The sequence below is a fragment of the Natator depressus genome, chromosome 26, assembly GCF_965152275.1.
Source record: "Natator depressus isolate rNatDep1 chromosome 26, rNatDep2.hap1, whole genome shotgun sequence".
Lineage (NCBI taxonomy): Eukaryota > Metazoa > Chordata > Testudines > Cheloniidae > Natator > Natator depressus.
Window position 1 is genome coordinate 15,564,729 of NC_134259.1, and position 21,906 is coordinate 15,586,634.

At 48.5% G+C, this 21,906-nt stretch overlaps 1 protein-coding gene across 1 annotated transcript; it reads left to right on the forward strand.

The window, feature by feature from the left end:
* The first annotated feature begins 1,610 nt into the window (after positions 1 to 1,610).
* SLC20A1 (solute carrier family 20 member 1) lies at positions 1,611 to 21,324 on the forward strand. Its single transcript, XM_074940314.1, has 11 exons — positions 1,611 to 1,714; positions 5,524 to 6,131; positions 6,270 to 6,410; positions 6,578 to 6,663; positions 10,408 to 10,504; positions 12,688 to 12,807; positions 15,801 to 16,055; positions 16,284 to 16,845; positions 17,120 to 17,305; positions 18,407 to 18,491; positions 20,293 to 21,324. Exons 2-11 carry the CDS (start codon positions 5,774 to 5,776, stop codon positions 20,452 to 20,454), a joined length of 2,052 nt encoding a protein of 683 aa, XP_074796415.1. The 5' UTR covers positions 1,611 to 1,714; positions 5,524 to 5,773; the 3' UTR covers positions 20,455 to 21,324.
* Positions 21,325 to 21,906: the final 582 nt, after the last annotated feature.

The following is a 21,906-nucleotide window of genomic DNA, read 5'->3' on the forward strand; positions in this document are numbered from 1 at the left end:
CTTTCAGGTAGTTGAAAGCAGCTATCAAATCCCCCCTCATTCTTCTCTTCTGCAGACTAAACAATCCCAGCTCCCTCAGCCTCTCTTCATAAGTCATGTGCTCTAGACCCCTAATCATTTTTGTTGCCCTTCGCTGGACTCTCTCCAATTTATCCACATCCTTCTTGTAGTGTGGGGCCCAAAACTGGACACAGTACTCCAGATGAGGCCTCACCAGTGTCGAATAGAGGGGAACGATCACATCCCTCGATCTGCTCGCTATGCCCCTACTTATACATCCCAAAATGCCATTGGCCTTCTTGGCAACAAGGGCACACTGTTGACTCATATCCAGCTTCTCGTCCACTGTCACCCCTAGGTCCTTTTCCGCAGAACTGCTGCCTAGCCATTCGGTCCCTAGTCTGTAGCGGTGCATTGGATTCTTCCATCCTAAGTGCAGGACCCTGCACTTATCCTTATTGAACCTCATCAGATTTCTTTTGGCCCAATCCTCCAATTTGTCTAGGTCCTTCTGTATCCTATCCCTCCCCTCCAGCGTATCTACCACTCCTCCCAGTTTAGTATCATCTGCAAATTTGCTGAGAGTGCAATCCACACCATCCTCCAGATCATTTATGAAGATATTGAACAAAACCGGCCCCAGGACCGACCCCTGGGGCACTCCACTTGACACCGGCTGCCAACTAGACATGGAGCCATTGATCACTACCCGTTGAGCCCGACAATCTAGCCAGCTTTCTACCCACCTTATAGTGCATTCATCTAGCCCATACTTCCTTAACTTGCTGACAAGAATACTGTGGGAGACATGTTTTGGGCACCCCACAGTGCACAGGCAGGGCCCAGGGCCGGCTCCAGGCATGAGCTTTCCAAGCAGGTGCTTGGGGCGGCATTCAGAATGTCCCGCAACGGTAATTCGGCAGCTCTGCTGCTCTTCCGGGCACGGCAGCAATTCCGTGGCAACTGCTTGGGGCAGCAAAATTGGTAGAGCCATGGGGCTCATGGTACAAAGGGCAGTGCCAAGCCCCAGACTGATCTGTTCCTGTTTCTGGCTTGCAGAGGGCGTGGTGTCCTTTGAGTCAGCTGATGGTGTTGACTGGGAATGCAAGTCATGATCCCCCTAAAACCAGAACAAACAAGCACAGGGACCAGACAGGAGCCCAGGATCAGCCTCAGTCCCTCCTAGCAAGGCAGGAGAACAAGCATCCCATGGGGAATGAGTGAAAGCAATAAATAGAGGGGCCTGTCCCAGCTCCCGGGGACGGGCAGGGAGGGAGGAAGGAAACCCAGGAGTTGCGTGCCCTGGTGGGGCTGGGAGCAGACCCTGCACTGGGGCAGGCTCAGCCTGCGCGTGGGAGGCAGCGTTGGTAGCGCCCCCCGTTCCCGATCGGCCGGGAAGAGCAGGGGCTTGCGCCCCTCGTTAGGGTCCGGAGTGAACAGCCCGCGCGGCCCGGGACCGACTGGAACGGGACCGCGCCCACCAGCGAGAGGCGTGGCCGCGACCCGGGGGTGGCCAATGGCCGCGCGGCAGCGAGGAAGGGGGCCGCGCTCCGCCTGCGTCAGGCGCCGGATGCGTGCTCGAGCGGGTGGGCGGGTCCGGCGGGTCACGTGGACCGGCTCAGGCTATAAAGTGCTGCCCGGCGCCGGCGGCGGGTTGCGTGCGCTGGGGGCTGGTCGGGGCGGCGTGGCGGCCTCGTAGCGGACCGACACCGCGGTGAGGGCCGGGCCGGCTGTCGCGCGGCGCGGCGGGGGCGGGAGCGGGAGCCGGGGCGGGGGGAGGAGCGGGCTCTGCGCGTCGCGCCCCCTCCCCCCACGTGCGCCCGGCTGCCCGCGCGGCCCCGGGCCCGCCTGAGGCGCGGCGCGCGCGGGAGCAGCCGTTTCCTGCCGCGCGGGAAGGGCGCGCGGGGCCGCGCGGGAAGCGGCTGCGCGGGGTCTGGGCGCGTGGTGGGTGCCGGGCTCTGCCCAGCCCGGGGGGTGGCGGGACGCAGCCGGGCGGAGACGAGCTCTGGGCGAGCGGGCGGCGTGGCGGCGCCTGGGAGCTTGGCCCGCTCGGCTCGCCGCTTCGAGGATGCCCAGCTGGGCGCTGGCAGCGGGTGCCCGCTGGCCTGGCTGAGCTCCGGGCTCGGAGCCACGTGTGGCTGCCCGCCCCGGGTGTCGGGTGGGTGGGGGTGAGGGCTCGAGGCGAAGTTTGAATTCACTGGGGGCGGGCGGGCTCGCGAGGCAGGGCTCTTTCCCCGGGCCTGACTGCGGTGCAGAATGGAGGGTGACCCTGAGTTTGCTCGGGTTTTATACTGAGGTAGCTGAGACAAGCTCAGGTAGCTCTTCGTCGTCTGTCGGTAGTTTGAGGCGACCCTGTGCCCCCCACCGGGGCTTGCCTTGGTATAGCCAATTGACATAAAAACAAGTGTCTCCTTCCCTTGAGATCTTGACACTCGGGCCGGGTCGACACTGTGATCCCGGGGTGGTGCAACGCCACAGCCCTGAGTAAAGCTGTTCGGCCAGTTTAAGTCCCTGTGTAGACAGTGCTGGTCAGTGGGTTCTCCCATCAGCCTAGCTGCTGCCTCGCAGGGAGTTAGGGTTCTGGGTACAGCCCAGGTAACCGGCATCTCAGCGTAGGTAGTGTCTTCACTGAAGTGCTGCTGCATTTTAAGTGTAGACAAACCCAAAGATGGCAACTTGGTGTAAAAACACTCCCTTTTTTGCTGTGAAGACTTAGCCTTAATGGGTGCCTAAAACAGTGAGGGGCTGAGTGTCCACAGAGCCTGATTTCCAGGTGCATGGTGACTATTTGGTGCCTCAAGTGATCAGGCTCACTTAGATGCCTCAATGTGGACTTTGTAATTTCCTCAGGGGACTGATGGTGGGCACAATTCCTCTTGAGAGGTTACATCTTCCAATCTGAGTGCCAGCTGGGTCCCCCACTTCTTCACTTGAGGTACTGCAGCCACATAGAAAACCCAATCTTCTGCCTTCATGCAGTGGATGTTGTTCCCCAGAGCATGCTTTGTAGGCTTGCCTTTTCAGGCACATTGTTCTGCCTTTCCTTCCTCCAGTCTGGTAATGTTTCAGGGAGTTTAAGTGGGCCTGTTGCTCAGATGAAAGTTGTTACCTTGACCATGAGTTGGAATGGAAGCAGTATCTGCAGCCTTTCCTCCTACTTTGCAGCAAAGCTGGTAATGGTGTGTGAGGAGATCTGGGGCTGGTCGTATTGGAAAACCTGATGTTAGATTGGCTGGATAGTCATCTCCTGCCCCTTCTCAGTGTTGTGGTGAAGCATGGCTGCAACACAGCTAGGGTAGAAGGGGAAATAACTGAGGTGTAGGACCTTCTGACAACATCTGTGATGGGATCCTTCCTCCCCAAATGCTCTTGGGAAAAGGCAAGCATCTTAATAAACAGTGTCTTTCCTGCTCTGATTCTTGGGGGGTGGGGAGAGGGTTTGCTCCCTCTTCTGATGGCCCTTTTCAGGGACAGCCAGGGACAGGGCTGTCACCGTAGGGACAGGCAGCAAACACACCAAGAGAGTGAGTAATCTCTGCAGCAGCAATAGCCAGTCTAAGCACAAAAGACTGCTGCTTAGGACACAAGGTACTATGGGGAATTCAGCTGAGCTGCCAATGTGTCTTACTCAAGTCATTGTTCAGGTACAGGATTTGCAGACTGACTGGGGCTTTCCCTTATCTTGGTGCTTGTCCATACTAGGTAGAGGTGCTGTTAGCTATCCCATTTTAACATGTTAAAATCCTGGTGTAGACGGGATGAGTTGCAGTTTTAACATGTTAGCTGGCCAGGGTCAGCTGTGGTGTTAATTGTCTTGCTGCAGGGCTTCAAAGGGAAGCCACTTCCACTCCTGCTCCACTGCAGCTTGTATCTGGGGCATAGCAACAGCCCACTTAATTTGCTGGCAGGCAGAGCTAGCGATCTTGGGGTTTTGTTACACCCAACATTATAGTATCTGAACACCTGCCATTTAATAGCAGTACTGAAGTCCCTTAAGGGCTTCATGGAGTCTTGCACTTCTCTTTTTGAAGCCAAAACTCTGCTTGGGTAGAGGTTGTGTTTTGGCTGGGTTTTAAGGGTTGAAAGGGCTCTGTGCTGAGTCTTTGTGGAAAGAGCTGAAATTGGTAGACTTGGTGCCTGAAGTGCCTACCTTCCAGGATAATGTTTTCCTCCTGGCCTTACTTTTGCGTTTTTGGCTGTGCTTCTCCTCCCACCTTCTTACATATGCACACCCTATCTGTGGCTCCATAAAGTCATGGGACCTCCTCATCAGTCTCCTCCTAGTGATGCCCAAAGTGGCAATATATAACACCAGAGAGGAGATGTTGGCTGAGTGGGTTCTCTGTGACTGTGGAGCCTATTTCCAGTCCCCTCTCTGCTCACATATCCAGGCAGAGTTCCTCTGGGCAGTGTCTGCTGGCTCTCTTGACACCTTTGAGGATCAGTGGGTGTTGTCTGGGGTTCTCTGCTTGGTGTCCCCTTCAGGTTCCCTACTTTTGACCCTCAGCCTGTCCTTGTTTGTTCTGTTGTCCCCCATAATCACTTGAGTCCCCGGGCCCAGTGGATCCTCCCCATAGGCTGAGGGAGTGTCCTTTTGTTCCTTCCTGGAACCCAGCAAGAGCAGCTAATGTTTGTAGCCTGTTCAGGAAACACTTGGCCTGGAGTGTGCCTTTCAGGCTGGTAGGGAATGGTGGATAAGTTTGACCTAATAGATTTAAGGTAGGGTCCTGTTACTACAGCCTGCTTGCTTTTAGGGCCCTGTTCCACACGGCAGCATGTCCAGAGCCCATATCTCTCCCCAAGGAAAAATAATTGATCTGGTACGTGCTGTGGCTCTTGCCATCTTATTTACCATGTTGCACAACTAGACTCCAGTGAAGTGCTCTCTAAAATCACTGGCTTAAATCCTGTTAGCAATAGGCTGGAGAGCAGCTGATGGTCATATGGCTCCATTACAAATCCTGATGGCATTGTCAATGTGGTGGTACTCTTTTAGGCATACCAGCAGGGGGAGCTGGCATTCAGCTTGGATGGTGGGAGGGTAGAAATCACAAGGGATCTTGTGTCCCCCATCTGCATTGTGGAACATAAGCGGAAGGCCAGGAATACAGCACTAATGGAGCAGTAGATAGTCACTTAGGGCATGGCTACACTTGAAACTTCAAAGTGCTCCCGTGGGAGCTCCTGGTACTCCACCTGCATGAGGGGATTAGCTTAGAGCGCAGCTCCCAGTGCAGGGGTACTGTTTACACTGGCGCTTTTAGCGCTGTAACTTGCTGCACTCGGGGGTGTTTTTTCATACCCCTGAGTGAGAAAGTTGCAGTGCTGTAAAGTGCCAGTCTAGCCATAGCCTAAGTTTCCTAATGGGTACCCAGTGTGGCTTCTAGCTGCTAAACAGATGTAAGCTTATAAGCTTTGCCTTGCTTTAACTCTTTGGGGGAAGTCTCACTATGCTGTAGCCTTGTGCTCACTTAGCCAGCATCCATGGACCATGGGGACTCAGTTCTGCCTCTCTCATTTCAGGATGAAGAACTTGTGTTCTCTGTTTTCTGCACCATGGAATTTTATTCAGCTCTTCTAATTCTCCAGAGCCACAGGAACTTTAGAAAAGAGATTCCCATACACACCGTATAGCAGTAACTTGCTGGTTCCAAACATATCTTAGTTTAGTTTATTTAATTTTGTAACATTATTTATTATTTCATACCTCGTATTTTGTTTACGTATCAAAGTTGCAAATTCCTGTTGATTTGAAACCACTAAAATTAATAACATGGAATCCACAATTGAATCAACATCGTCTCTGGATCTGCTAACCAGTACAATAGGAAGTAAGGCATCCAGTCCCATGGTAGCTTTCCTCTGGATGCTGATATTGGGCTTCATCATTGCCTTTGTCTTGGCGTTTTCTGTGGGTGCCAATGATGTGGCAAACTCGTTCGGAACCGCAGTGGGGTCGGGTGTGGTGACTCTGCGGCAAGCATGTATTCTGGCATCTGTCTTTGAAACCGTGGGCTCTGTTCTGCTGGGTGCTAAAGTGAGTGAGACCATCCGGAAGGGGTTGATTGACGTGGAGATGTACAACTCTACACAAGAGCTACTCATGGCTGGCTCAATCAGCGCTATGTTTGGTGAGTAATGTTCTAGTTGCAGCAGCAAAGTGATTAAGTACACATGGATAAGTTATCTTGTTGGAGTGTCTTGTGTCCCCAAATCTGCCATGTATTGCAGTGGTGACTAATCACTCAGACACATCTTTGTTGCTTTAGGGTCAGCTGTATGGCAGCTAGCAGCTTCATTCTTGAGACTTCCCATTTCTGGTACCCATTGTATTGTTGGAGCAACAATTGGCTTTTCGCTGGTGGCCAAAGGACAGAAAGGCGTCCGGTGGTCAGAGCTGCTTAAAATTGGTAAGTAAAATACAACCACTAGCTTTTTCAGATGCCAAGGTGTGGCATTTATAAACCTATGGCCTTGTCCCCAACATTGGATTAGTATGAAAAGTATATCTGGGTTTTACTGCCCAGAGCCACCTTCTGGTAGCCAGGATATTTATTGCCTCTATCTTCTGTCCTAGTGTTGTCCTGGTTCATCTCTCCCCTGCTTTCTGGCATCATGTCTGCTATCCTGTTCTTCCTCGTCCGTATGTTCATTCTTCGTAAGGTAAGGGGGCCAGATCTCCACAATACTCATCTGCTGTGCGGAAACTGTTCTACAACTGAAATGAGCAGATAATAGGAGTAACCACTTTCGGTCAGGACTGTCTTAAATGCTTATTACTGAGTGATTCATGATCTTTAATGTTTTGATCCCTGCATCTCCTGAACTAGCACCCAAGCTGCTGGGCTGCCCTTCCTCATAATTACTGGGTCCCTACTTGCCACAGGCTGATATGAACTTTTTTGTGGGGAAGGGAGCATAGAGATCCAGTGCAATGTTCTGAGAAGCCCTGTCCCCAGCAGTGGGCATGGAAGAGGTTGCTGGGATAGTAACCTGGCAAGTGTCTCCAGGCCTTGTTTGAGTGGTCAATCTTTCATATCTGACCCTGGCTAGCAGTTATCTCAACACTCTGGAGGCTTGAAGACAGGAGTCTTCTTGCCCTCCCATCCAAAGCAGCTTGTTCAGGGGTTAATATTCCACACTTGTCTCATGTTCAGCCAGATGGGGAACAGAAGAAGGCATAGCTTCCCCAGCTGCAGCAGCATGAAACTGATAAGACACTGGCTACTTGTGCTGCTATCCAGTGCCTTGTGGCAGGGGTGGCCAGCCTGAGAAGGAGCCAGAGTTTACCAATGTACATTGCCACAGAGCCACAGTAATACGTCATCAGCTCCCCTTCACCCTGCTCCCAGTGCCTCCTGCCCACTGCCAGGGGGCAGCCCTGCAGATCAGTCTCCTTCTCCCTCCCCACACCTCCTGATCAGCTGTTTTGTGGTGTGCTGGGGGGGAAGAGGGGAGGAGTGAGGGCATGGCAGGCTCAGAGGGGGTGGGGAAGGGGTAGAGTTGGAGCAGGGCCTGTGGCAGAGCCAGAGATTGAGCAATGAGCACCCCCTGGCACATTGGAAAGTTGGCGCCTGTAGCTCCAGCCCAGAGTTGGCACCTATACAAGGAGCCTCATATTAACTTCTGAAGAGCCGCATGTGGCTCCGGAGCCACAGGTTGGCCACCCCTGCCTTGTGGGCTGCAAAAAAATGACTAGTGTCATTTTGGCTTCGTGTTGCAGCTTATTACCTAGTAGCAGTAGAGTTAATTCTGGATGCAAACTGCAAAGCATCACTGCAACTAAAGGACTAGAGACTTCTCTTTAATAAAACATAAATTCTGTAGACACTGGCTTATGCACCTAGAGGCTTGGCTACACTTACATTTTATAGCGCTCTAACTTGCTGGCTCAGGGGTGTGAGAAATCACCCCCCCTGAGTGCAGCAAGTCAGAGCGCTTTAAAGTGCTAGTGTAAACAGCTCAGAGTGCTGGGAGCTGCACTCAGAGCTAATCCCCTCATGAAGGTGGATTACCAGGAGCTCTCTCCCAGTGCTGGCATGAGACCACACTCACACTTCAAAGCACTCCCTTGACAGCGCTTTGAAGTCTCCAGTGTAGCCATGTCCTGAATTCCAAGGGAAGGCTAGCTGAGTAGACCAAATAGGTTTTGAAATGCCTTATCTTCAATCATTTCATGTTAATACCATAGTGTCTACCTCTCACTTAGACTATCCAAGTCCTGTCTTCCCCCCACCCCCCAAAAAAAGCTTATACTATGCAGTGTTGTAGCTGTTAGGATTGGTGGTAAAGAGAAGTGTGTGGACGTGCCAGTTAGAGCTAGTTATAACTTGAATGACCTGTCTAGCATTAAAATGCCTGGGAGAACTCTGCCCTTGTGATGGAAACTCTGCTTCTATGCATGACTGAACTGGCAGGTTGTCTTCACAGGGAAATTTAGGGCTTGTCTAAACTGGCACTTTACAGCTCTGAAACTTGCAGTGCTCAGGGGGGGTGTTTTTTCACACCCGAGCAAGAAAGTTGCAGTGCTGTAAAGTGCCAGTGTAAACAGTGCACCAGCACTGGGAGCTATTACCATTGTGGAGGTGGTTTTTAGAGCACTGGGACAGCTCTCTCCCAGTACTATAATGTGGCTTGTGTAATCACAGCAAAGTATGCAGCAGTGCTTTAACATTGCCAGTGAAGACATGCCCTTAGCAGCAGAACTGACTAATATCGATCTCTGCTGTAGCTCCCCATGTACTTGAATGTGTCCACATGGGCAGTTATATTGGAATAACTACAGCAATATAGTTTTGCTAATTTTCTTGACATAAGCAAGCCCTCCTGGATCTGGAGCTCATGTCTACTCAGCCAGACAAATGCTTTCTGTTGTGAGGCTCCTTGGTTTGGAACTCTTTACAAATACTGTTCTAGTAAGTGGAACAAAAGTAGCAGTTGGAAATGGGAGAATGAAACTAAACTTGTTTGAATGATTTAACACAAGCCACTCTCTATACTCCTGCTGTTCAGCATGCTGAGTAGATCAGTAATCTAAACATGAATTAACACTAAGCATGCTGGTAGCGTACAGACTAAACTGCTGGTCAAACAGATGCTGTAATTATATATAGTCTAGTGTCCAGGACTCATTTGTAAACAGTTTACAAATATAAAACATAAAATTAGCTCTGGGGTTACCAAGTATATTTTGAGGATGTTATTGAGTAGCTTAATGTAACTTCAGATCTCAAATCTAACTCCTGTGGTTTCTGCTTTGAAAAATGCAGTAATTTTGTTGGTTCCCCCTATCCTTCCATGTTCGTTTTTACAACCTGTCAGTTAATTTAGCACAGCTGTCAGATTAATATTGTATAACTGGCCTTTCAAAGTTGTACTCACTACTGAATACTTGTTCAGATGCTTTTGTAATAGGACAGAGCAAACATGCTTTTCAATACATTAAATTTCACTGAACATTGAGCATCAGAACACTAGAATTTGGCTCCTGGTCAGTCTCAAACAATTCCACTGCCTAGATGAGGTGTTGCTTTTAATACATAGGAATGCATTTGTGAATAATCCTTCTGAATCAGTTAAATGACTTTAACAATTGGCCTGACTCACCTGGGGAAATGGGCTTTTTTCCAAAAGAAAATTGCTTTAGTGAATTGAAGCAAAGACTTTTAGAAAGTGCTGTTCGTTAAAACTGTCAGTCTTAGAGTCCTGTTCTGATGGGTAGACTATTGAATCCCTGAGAAGGCAAAATCCAGAGCCTTACAGAGAGGAAACAAGTCTTAGGACATGGCTACTTTGTCTAAAACTTAAAAGTAAAATACTCTAAAGTGAAGAGTTCTCAAGCATCAGATTCCATCCACTCTTTCTGTGGGATGGGCTGTTCAAAAGGCTACATTGCTGTTTCGAAGAGTGTGCATTTCTGCTTTGAAACAACAATGGCATGGGCAGTTGGGGGAGGCACATTTCTGTCTTCAACATCAAAAGTCTTTTTACTTGTGAGCAGAGCACTAACTGGCAACCCTAAAAACCCACTGGATATGCAGGGTTCAGTAACTCATGATGTATGAGTTCTAAGGGTTCTTCAGACCCAGTTCTCTCCTTGCTGACTCCTATACATCCCCACTGACAGAGCTTTCACAACTGTAATGGATTAGTTTGCTAAATGCCAATTACAGACAATTCTGTTTGATGCACAAGAGATTCCATCCCCCTCTTCTGGAGCTGCTGCTGTTGGGCTAGTAGGAGGGAAGTAATAAACTTAAGTCTGTGAAGTGCACAAAACAGATCTTTGTAAGAAGTTAGCATTTTTAGACACTCTTCCATGTAGAAGTGTACTTTAAGTGTCTGCTTTGCTGTTTTTAGAATCTGGGATCTGGATTTGTATAGTATCAAAACTAATCTGTTTTACAGGCAGATCCAGTTCCCAATGGGTTGCGAGCTTTGCCAGTCTTCTATGCCTGTACAGTTGGGATCAACCTCTTTTCCATCATGTACAGTGGTGCACCTTGTAAGTACATGTCAAAATACTTCAGTGCTACTTTTATAATTCTTTACAAAAACCTCCATTAAATGCATGATTTACCCCTTTTTGCTTTACAGGGCTGAAATCTCCTAGAAGGCTGCTGGCCTGTGCTGGCTACAGAAGGCTGCAGGCTAGCGTGTGCTGAGTTCTAACCTAGATAGTTACCCAACCAAAGAGGCCTGCTCAAATCTAAATTACTACAGAGCTTTCTCCTTAATCTTCACAGGAATGGCCGATAACATGACTTCCCCTTTCCTCTCTCCTACTTATGCTAGAGCTCAGGAACCCAGCTGCTGAAGAGTCTCCTTAAGCTTTTTCTATTCTCCAGTAAGGCTAGTCAGCACTGGAGTCTTGTATTGGATTTGCTCAGTTTGGCCTTTCCAGCATGAGAGCTTGCTTGCTTTTCATCCCCAAGAATATATTAACTGCCCTGATACTTCCTGACCAAGAAGAACTGGCATGTCCTAGCCAGCACAAGTACTCCGAAGAGGAACTCATGCTACAGAGTTGAAATCTTTTGGGAGCTCCAGATCAAAATGTTTAACTTTATGTTGCGGGCAGGGGGACGCAACTGATGAATGGAACAGGCAGCTGCTATCATAATCCAAAGTAGTTTGGCACAGAAGGGCCTGGGGACCTGCAGAGTTACAAGGCAAGCTGTAGAAAATATCAGTCACAGCTAACTTAACAATCAATTTCAAAACTCTGGATACTGAGCTACCTTATTCAGGGCCTGCTACCCTGGACTGTGATGGCAGCTTCAGCTGGGGCTTTCTTCTGTGATGTATTAATCAGGTCATTAAGGAACTAGAGCTAGGTAGAGGCTGACAGTGGCAGGTATTCACACAGTCATACTGGACAGTTCAGGCTATTTCACTACTAAATACTGAAATAGATTTAGTGTCACTATGAAGTAATGACTCCAGCTTTCCCTTCATACATTGGTCCATTCAAATGCACTTTATGGTCCTGAAATTCTGATACATGTTGCAGGACTAATGGAGTTCAGCCAAAGTGTTCTTTATGCCTGTGAATATGGCATTGTCCTGTGAAGTAGGAATTGTAACCAGTTAAAGCATAAACAGCATTGCACCATGTGATTCAGTTTACAAGTTTGCACTTTACTAGCCAGATTCATGTTGAATTTACAATCTGTGGACAAGGTTCAGTTAAACTTTGTTCCACTTTAGTTGGGGGGTTTGCCAGACTCTATTTGTTGTAAGCTGCTATTAGTGTTGCATGTTAACTAAGCCATAGGAAATAGGTGTGTGATATTGTGCACTTGACCTCTGCAGTTCCTTTATCTGTCTTCTATGTACTGGGAGTATTTATAGTTCTTGGCTGCAGCAGAAACTGCAGAAGCATTTTTGATGGCCATTTAGCAAACACTTGATACCTTAGCTTGAGGTTATGGGAAGAATAAAAATCCAGCCACTCATTTGTAAATGCTTGTGTAACTAGGTCAGTTAACACCTTAAAGCCTCTCCTGTTTCAAAAGATGTAGATTTGGTTCTAATTTAAAGTGTTCTGGAGTGAGATGCAGAAGCCATTGTTGCACCATGTGGATGGAAAAGTCCTATCCCATCACAAACCTAAAATGTCATGTTACTGTAAATCTGTTGGAGATCTCAAGTGGGTACAACTCTTCTCCCCCTGGCTCTGAGCAGACTGGCATGCTGGGGGAATAGCGTTGTCTGCTGCAGCAGCAGGCTTGCTTTTTTTCTTTGACATTGCAGCAAGTCAGGACATAAGCCTCTGTGTACTATGTTGACAACTAAACTGAGGGGAGGATGGTGAATGTCTAGTCGGTTGCTGCTGGGTCACCAGAGTGTACAATGCTCTCAGTAATCCAGTTTTCCCTGGGGAGGGGAAGAGGTCAGAGTCTCTGAACATGTGAAAGATTAGCTGGGGAGAGTGTAACCTGGTGGACTCCCATGTGGGTTAAGCTCTAATTTTTGTAGGGTTAGTATTGGATTTTCTATTAGGTGTTCACTTCTACTCAGATTTGCTGCTAACATAGCAAAGCTGGTGCAGGGCACTGCAGACTCCTGGGAGGCAGCAGTGAATGTCATGTGCCAAGCACCCCTTGATCTCCTGTGAAGAAGGTAGTCCTACATTGAAGGGGCTCTTGCCCTGGGGTTTTCAAGATTCATTGTTTTATTTCCTAGTGCTTGGCTTTGACAAACTTCCTATTTGGGGTATCCTTCTAACTTCAGCGGGGAGTGCTGTTGTCTGTGCTCTCGTCGTCTGGTTCTTTGTGTGTCCAAGAATGAAGAAGAAAATAGAACGTAAGTAAAGCTTTAGAATGACATAAAATTGCATGTTCTCCTCAATGAGTTAAATATCCTGTTTTGGTACATCTTGCGGGGGGGAAGTGTCTTACAAATCTCACCCCCCGTAAGCAATCTGACCTTGCTGATGCAGATTAGTTTTAAGTAGGTGATCTCATAAAATCCCTGCTCTGTAGCAAAGAATACCTGTTGAAAGGCATTCAAATAGCATTCCCCAGCTTTACTTTCCTAATGTTCTGTGGGGCTCATAGAGTTGAGCACTGTTTCACCTATATACTCATGAGACTTGGGAGAGGCATCCTAAGCAGTAGGTAAGAGAAAATAGCTATTCACAAGTACCCTTGTTGGGTTTGCATAAGTGGTACATGACTAATAGCTTGGTAGATACTTTCTGGTTGCCTTTGAAATTTGTCTAGAGACAGCTCATCCTTCTAGCTGTTAAAGGAGCTTCATACTCTTGACAGTAATTCAGATTTTCCCTCACTAATGTGACTTAGCAAATCTGTTTGCAGCTGTTGGTTTCAGCATAGCCTATTCCTAAACAACCCCAGTGACACGCATACTGCAGTAGTGTGAGCAGCCCCACATAGCACTGCATCAGAACTAGAACTACAGAGGTTTCATGCTGTTAAGTTTGGCTGATCAGGTCAGATACTAAAAAGTTCTGATCAAGTGCTTGCAGTAAGCTAATGAGCTCTGAAATCCATTGTCTCTGCTTAATATAGTACAGATTGGGAAGCTTTTAATTGACTGCTAGTGTTCTTGTTCTGAAGATTTCAAGCATTTGTTAGCTTTACCCTCCCTCCTGTAAGGTAGAAGTTTTTTCCATTTTATGGCCTGGGGAAACAGGCAGATGTTAGCCAATTTTCAGACCTGGCATCTGGTAGGCCAGGGGTGGGCAAACTTTTTTCTTGTGTGTATGGCCTGAGAGCCACATCGGGGTTGCGAAATGGTAGGGAAGGCTGTGCCTCTGCAAACAGCCTGGGACTCCCCACCCCCTAACCGCCCCCAGGACCCCACTCCCTATCCAACCCCACCGTCCCCTGACCCCCCCACCCCCTTACCATGCTGCTCAGAGCAGCAGAACAGGCTTATTGGAAAGCCTGGGAGGCAGGCAGGCACAAGCTGTGCTACCCATGTGGCTGTGGTGGAGGGGCCAGGGACTAGCCTCTCTGGCCAGGAGCTATGGGGCCAGGCAGGACAGTCCCGTGGGCCTGGTTAGGCTCTTTAAATAACAGGCCATGCTTTTTCAGAGAACTGAGAACCCACAGCTCCTTTGACAATCCTTGGAGAGCTATGTTCAGATCCTCTGGAAAATGCAACTTTGTATTTAGGTGCTTGCTTAGGCAGCCAAAAGTGAATTTAGGCCAAGGTCGTGCACTCAGAGGCAGGATCACTCCAGAATCCCAGTTCTACCCTAACAGTGTTTCTGTTCATGTTGGAAAGCCAAAGTCCCACCATCAACGCTCTAGATTAGAGCTGAGTGCACAATAAACCTTTTTTGGTTTGGGGGGCCAAACAACCTCATTTTTTATGGGGTTTTGTTTGGCCCAGATAAATTGTCTTGGTTTTTGGTTGTTTAGGTGATTTCACTTTGGTTTTTGTAGCAAAATTTCAAAAATCACCATTTTGAAAGTCAAAACATTTAGAATTATGACATGAAACACTTTGTTTTGCAATGGCCAAAATGAGCCATTTCAACTTGAGAGAGAAGGTGGATGAGGTAATCTTATTGCAGTGTTTCTCAACCTTTTTGATACCAGTGACCGGCTTGCTGCCTTCCTGAAACTATAGGGAGATTTCAGGGACCAGCACTGGTCCACAGATGGGTTGCTGAGAAGCACTGTTTTATTGGATCAACTTCTGTTGGTGAGAGACCAGGTTTCAAGCTGACACAGAGCTGAGAAGAGCTCTGTAAGCTTGAAACCTTCCTTTCACCAACAGAAGTTGGTCCAATAAATACCTCACCCACCTTGTCTCTAATATCTTAGACCAACACAGCTACAACACTAACTTTCCCCATTACTTTTTTAGCAGACTTCTTGTTTGCTGAATTTTTTTTGCTTGCCTCTACTCTAGATGTTAAAGTTGTATAAACTTTAAAGTCAAGTTTGGTGCATTTTTCCAAACTCCTTGTAGTGAAACCCTAGTGTTGTCATGGCTCATCACCATCTGAAAAGGTACCTTCCTGCCCAGTGCAGTCTCTGTATTGTCACATGCTTTAACGCTGCAAAAGGCACAGATGAGTCACCTGTATACCTCTGTGGCTCTTGCATCACAAAGTGCAAATTGCAGCACTTCACTAATGATACCCTGGTGAGGATTTGCTGCTTAACACTGCTCCCAAGAAGGGTGGCTCTGTCACTATATTTTAAAAATCTTCACTTGTAATCAAAATAAGCTTTCTCGCACCATTGTAATGTGGTACATGTCTTGGCCATATCATGGGCCAGCTCTCAACCATGTAACTTCTCTGTGCTGCTGCTTGTGCAATACTAGGAATGTATCTTAGCTTTTCCTAACACTGGAAGCAAAGAATTGGCACCCTCTGTCCAGTCAGTTAGTTCCTGGTGGCCCACCACTAGTCTGTGTAGACTGAAGAACCAGTCAGTGCTTGTAACAAATGCAGAACCCTGCTATGCCATTAGTCACTCTGCCAGTTCTAACCACACCTATGCTGGGTGCCAAGAGGGGGTTTGAAATAGCAAAAGAGCACAGTTCAGACTAGCAAGTTCTGTGTCTGGGGATCTGGATGTCCTATGCACAGCACATTGTGTAACACATAAGCATGTGAGGAGTTACTTGGTTACTAACTTGAGCTCTAAACTGAAATCCAGCATGCATAAATCTGGGTTCTGACAGGTGCCAGCATTGCTCAGTTCTCAGTGGATGCAGAGTAGGCTGGAATCAGGTGCTAAAGGGCTGAATGGGCTTTAAATGGTGGTAGCCTTTGGGAAAGGGAACTACTAAGTCATTAATTCTTTCCACAGGAGAGATCAAGTCAAGTCCTTCTGAGAGCCCCTTGATGGAGAAAAAGAACAGCCAGAAGGAAGATCAAGATGAGTCTAAACTGCCACTGGGCAATGGTGTGGGTGACAAGAGCCCTATCACTGATGCATCTGCCATGCACCACAGGGCAGCTGTGGAGGAGAGAACAGTCTCCTTCAATCTGGGAGATGTGGAGGAAGCTCCAGAGCAGGAGAGGCTCCCTAGTGTTGACCTGAAGGAAACAAACATTGATAGTGGTGAGTTGGGGTTAGCAGCCTGCCCTGCCTGCCAGATGGCCCTGGCAAGTCCAGATGAAGTGGGAGACCCTTAAGCATGCCATGTGGAGGCATATTCCACCAGCAAATAGATCAGGGCAGAGTGCCTCAAGCATGAGGTCTGTAGTGCTTTTGGTTGGGCTCCTGTTTGAGGCATGTTTCTCACACCTGGCCATGTGGATTAGGGTTAAACTCCACTTCTGTTTGCAGGAGCTGTGCAGTTACCCAGTGGCAACCTTGTTCAGTTCAACCAAGCTGTCAGCAATCAGATCAGTTACAGTGGCCACTACCAGTACCACACTGTGCACAAGGATTCGGGCCTGTACAAAGAGCTGCTGCACAAGCTTCACCTGGCCAAAGTGGGTGACTGCATGGGGGACTCTGGTGACAAGCCCCTGAGACGCAACAACAGCTACACCTCATACACTATGGCCATTTGTGGCATGCCGCTGGATTCATTCCGTCCCAAAGAGGGCGAGCCCAAGGGGGAGGAGATGGAGAAGCTGACCTGGCCTGGAGCAGACACTAAGAAGAGGATCCGTATGGACAGCTACACTAGCTACTGCAATGCTGTGGCAGATACCCACCCGGCGGCTGATGTGGATATGGATGTAGGCAAGGTGGAGATGGGCAGTGGTGACAGGAAGTGCAGCACTGGCTCTCTGGAGGAGTGGCATGATCAGGATAGACCAGAAGTGTCCCTGCTCTTCCAGTTCCTGCAGATTCTCACCGCCTGCTTTGGTTCCTTTGCTCATGGTGGCAATGATGTCAGGTCAGTAGACTTAATCTGTGACAGGTTTTAGCTGGTTACTCTAAGTACAAATGTTCATGCAATATGTTCACCTGCTTCTCTGGAGCATGTATGCCTAGCATGCTGGTATGAAAACAGGCTCTTCTGGCAAATACTTGCTCACCACTAACCTGGTCATCCAGAAAATGTAGCAAGTTAGGGTTTATAACAAGATTGGGGTTCATCACTTCTCAAGCCAGCAGCATGGAAAGATTCCTTAATTGTCTGAGTGGAATGCATCTTTGTTTCCTTCCAGCAATGCCATTGGCCCTCTGGTGGCTCTGTACCTAGTCTATCAGACAGGTGATGTGGCTTCCAAAGTGGCAACTCCCATCTGGCTGCTGCTGTATGGAGGTGCTGGGATCTGCATTGGCCTGTGGGTCTGGGGGAGGAGAGTCATTCAGACCATGGGGAAGGATCTGACGCCCATCACACCATCTAGGTAAGATGCTTCATGGGGGACACAGGAGGATGCTTATGGTGTTTCTGCACTCCCCATTGTGTGCATAACAGTATTACTCAGAGGCTGGGTGAGCATGTAATTATACAATGCAGAGTCTGCGGCCTACTGAAGTGTTCATTAGTTCTTTCCAACTTGTTTGCTCACATTCCAAACTTCCTAGTGCTCTGAGGTACAATAGCTTTGATATTCAAGATGTCTTCCTGAAGGTAACCCACCACAACTCCACAAATATCACCCCTCATTGTCATTTCCATTGGTATGGTTCCAATATGTACATTTGAACAGTTGGCCATGGCCACTGCATGGGATCAGGTGCTTGTACTAAACACACCCCTTTCTCAGTCAAAAGTCAGAAGAGCTGGACCTTCCACTGTGCCTTATAGCTCCACCCTCTGGAGGGGGAGGGTGGGGAAATGGACTGCAAAGATCATCCACTGAATTCCCTGCCACCATCTCCAGTTGGCTGTCCCAAAAGGGAATGATCTGATATCCAGGTCCCAGATCATATCAGGGCATTACAGATCAGTTCCTCAAGGCATTTGCTTTGAATGCAAATAACTGAGCTCAGGGAGTGGCAGTGTGAAATCTGCTCAGTTTCCATTGTGTAAAGGGTGGTGCCATTGAGTTATGGATGATTGGCGCTTTTCTAAACTTCCCGCAGAGATGTATGTATCCACTAGAAATGGAAGGAAAAATGAAGCTCTGATTAGAGCAGAGCCCAGAGCTGGAGCATGGAGCAGCTCCAGAGCAGTGGAGCTGCAGGTTTTTGCCTGGAGCTGGAGTGGAGCTGGAGCACAGCTCCAAAGCCCTGGATTAAAGGTCCCTAGCCTTGGTTGTGGCCTCCATCTAGGAGCTGTCAAGAGGCCCCAGATGCACTCTCCATATAAAGCAGAAGTGTACAAAATCAAATGCCTTAACAAACTGGTTAATGAGGGAGACCTGGAACCATGCATAGAACAGGAGCTGTAAGACAGTTCTGTACTTGCCATTTGCACAGGCTGTCTGCTGTGCAGGAATCCCTTGCTAACATTGTGTGGCTCATACCAGCCTGTGATAGTTACTATCTTTGTGTGTACACAGTGGCTTCAGCATTGAACTGGCATCTGCACTGACTGTGGTGATTGCATCAAATGTTGGTCTTCCCATCAGTACAACGCACTGCAAAGTAAGTGAAATGCTTGCCAGTATGTTAAGTGGCTCCTGTGGTGACCTGCCTGAGTTCTGCAGGAAATGTCTCAAGAGGTGGAGTTAGTGGTGTAGGGCATGGGACCAGAAGTGATGGTCTGGTGTACTGTATGAGAATCCAGTTGTCTCAAAGTACTAATTCTTTTTTCCCTCTTCACTACTAACCAGATCTGAGATAGAGTTGTAGTAGAATAGCTTCCAAAATACACCAAGCATTGGTCTTGAGTTTGACAGGTCTATAATTTGCATGCAGATCTAGCCATTTGTGGATAACAAACATAGAGTAAATATAGAAGTGGTGGAGGGAGAAGCTAAAGAGAAATGGGCATTGAGGAAAAGTACTTAGGAATTCTACTGTGGTAGAACAAAAAACTGTCAAACAGACCCATTATGAAGCTGCCAAGCTCCCTGGGCCACTCACGTCATGGGAGTCTTCATTCCTGTAAGACTTGCACTTGTGCATCAAAGATGCCTGTAATCTCATTGTGAAATTCTTCTCTGCTGGTCCCTTGCTGCCTGGCCCCATGCTGTGCTGGCTGCGCACTACAGTTCCAACAGGGAGATTGCCCTCCAAAACATGAACAAGGCACTTGGCCCACATTTCAACATGACTCAGGTTTTCTTTGGGCAGTTCTCATTGGATTCAGGCTTGTCTTGTATCTGAACCTATTCAGTGCTGCTCTCCTTAGTAAGGCCATATTTATATTGCAGGGGTGGCCAACCTGAGCTAGAGAAGGAGCCAGAATTTACTACTATACATTCCCAAAGAGCCACAGTAATAAGTCAGCAGCCCCATTAGCTCCCACCCTGCTCCCAGTGCCTCCTCCCTCCCCACACCTCCAGATCAGCTGTTTCATGGGGTGAAGGAGGCTCTGGGGGCTGGGAGGAGGAGCAAGGGCACAGCAGGCTCAGGGGAGGGCATGGGAAGGGATGAAATGGGGGCAGAGCCAGGGGTTGAGCAGTGAGCACCCCCTGGCACACTGGAAAGTTGGTGCCTGTAGCTCCAGCCCCAGAGTCGGTGCCTATATAAGGAGCCGCATGTGGCTCCAGAGCCACAGGTTGGCCATCCCTGCCATATTGGAAACTGAGTTTGCCTGCAGAGGGGCAACATGTTGGGATGCTGACAGATTGGGAAGGGTACCTAAAGACCTAAAAGTGACCCTGAAGTCTAGAAAACTTGCCTTATAGTGAGCAAGCTCAATCTCTCAATTTAGAGAAGGTTGAGGTGAAGTTTGAGATCTAGGGGCATGCTTCTAGCAGACAAAGGCAGAATAAGATCAGTATCTGGAAGCTGAAGGTAGTCCAGTCTTACTCCCTGGGGTTCCTACCTAACCCTAGTGTGCCTTGGTGCAGGGTGGGAGGGAGGAGGCTGGGCCCCCATTACCCAGCTCCCATAGGAACTGCACAGCTTTGGAGAACTGATTCCCAGTGAAGCCACAGGGGAATGAATGTGGCAGCTGTGCTGCACAGGTGTCCTGGCCCCATTGCAGAGACCTCAGGCCTGGTGCATGTGCACACATGCAGGTAGGGGGTGGAACTGCTGTGCATGAGCTGCCACTCTAGGCAGCTGGGATTTGGGTGGGGGGCACAAGCTGCTTCCCTGCATCTGCTGCTTAGTCTCCAAAAACTGCAGTATCTTTCTAAAAGACACTCTAGCTGACCAGAAGCTGTTGGGCTTGATGCTGGAAGCACTAGGTCGTGGTCTCTGGCCTGCTGTGCAGGAGATGAGACCATAGTGGTCTCCTAGTCTTTAAATCAGTCCCTTGGTGTATCTTCCATAGGTGGGCTCCGTGGTCTCAGTGGGCTGGCTCCGTTCCAGGAAGGCTGTGGACTGGCGTCTCTTCCGTAACATCTTCCTGGCATGGTTTGTCACTGTCCCGATTTCTGGCCTCATCAGTGCAGCTATCATGGCACTGTTCAAGTATGCCATCCTGGGAGTGTGAGACCAGCTTGGGTGAAATCCATATCATCTTGCTGCTCTGAGCAACTGGAACAGTGCTAGGGTGACTTGCCTGGGGAGGAGATGGGAATATTGCATTTATGCTGTAACTGCTTTCATGCTGAATGACATCTCTAAATTAGCTGCAGAATAACCAGTGCCCCTGACTGATCTCATTAAGGTCCATTTACTGTTTGGGCTGTGAATTACTGTACATATTTCTGTATTTTCTTTTGTATCAAGCTTACCTTCCATTATGTTTGTCACTGAAGTAGCATCCTTTTTTAAATTTGTTTTTCCTTGGCACTAAATCTTAGAACTGGCAGGCACAGTAAAGTCTGGTGTGACTAGCTGGGAGGGGTGACCGTTCCACTGCTGTGTTTGCTCTAGGGTAGCAGTAATGGGCACTATACCCAGAGGCCCCACTTATTTTTTTAAATAAACTTTTAAACTAAACATACCTATTGGCTAACTCCTTGTGGAGCAATACCTATTGCACACCATTTCCCCACACACACCCACCCTTCTGCATGGTACCTGTGGGACATGTTACCACTGCCCCAGAGCTGTGAAAGATGGCAGTGGTTCTTGCTAGAAGCAGGTTGTAGTATGTCCAGCTTTGCCTCCATTTCAGTACTTACAGGTGGAAACGAGAGAAACCTGCAGTACCATGATGCTCTGGTCTTGCGTGGTCTTTTCATTTTGTGCAAATGCACCTGAGCTCTAGGGGGGAGTTTTTTGTTTTGAATCTAGGATGTGCTAAAATCTTAACCCAGTTGATTTAAATGTTGAGATCATTCACTGCTCCCTCCCCCTACTGGCCAAGAACCTAGCTGTCTCCAGTGACCCTGACACTACAAGACTCTGCTCCCCATTGCTACCTCTAACTGAATAAAAGCTTCATTTTTTAAACAAAAATCTTCTTTGGGATTTTCCATCCAGCACAGTAACATGCTAATTCCACGAGCAGTGTGATCCATCCCATGATCTCAGCATGACTAGCTACAGCTGAAGGAACATGACCCCCTTCCAAAGCTACAGCAGCTGGCAGGATTTGAGTGAGGTACCTGGTTAACCCAGACCCTCCCTGATCTAGTAAGCTGGGAGCAAGAGCATGTACAAAGAAATGAGCTCATCTTTCCTGCTTCTTAAGTTGAGATAAGGGGAGAATCCAGTGCAGTCTAAACTCGGCTCTCGCTTTGCCTCAGGAAAGCAGTCGGTGCCTAACCCCAGAGTCCTTAGAAGCTGCCCTTTGCTGCTAGTAGAGCAGCTGTTGCTGTGTCCAACCTCTCGGTTCCTCAGCTGATGTACTCTTAAAGCAGCTTCTCAGGGCAGACGCATGCTCGGTTTAAGCCGACCCCTGACTTTGGCACACCCTCTAATCCAGTACTCGGCCTGCCTGTCAGTTTGGGATTAAAACACCGCCTGAATGCTCATGTAGTGCACTTGGGTCAGG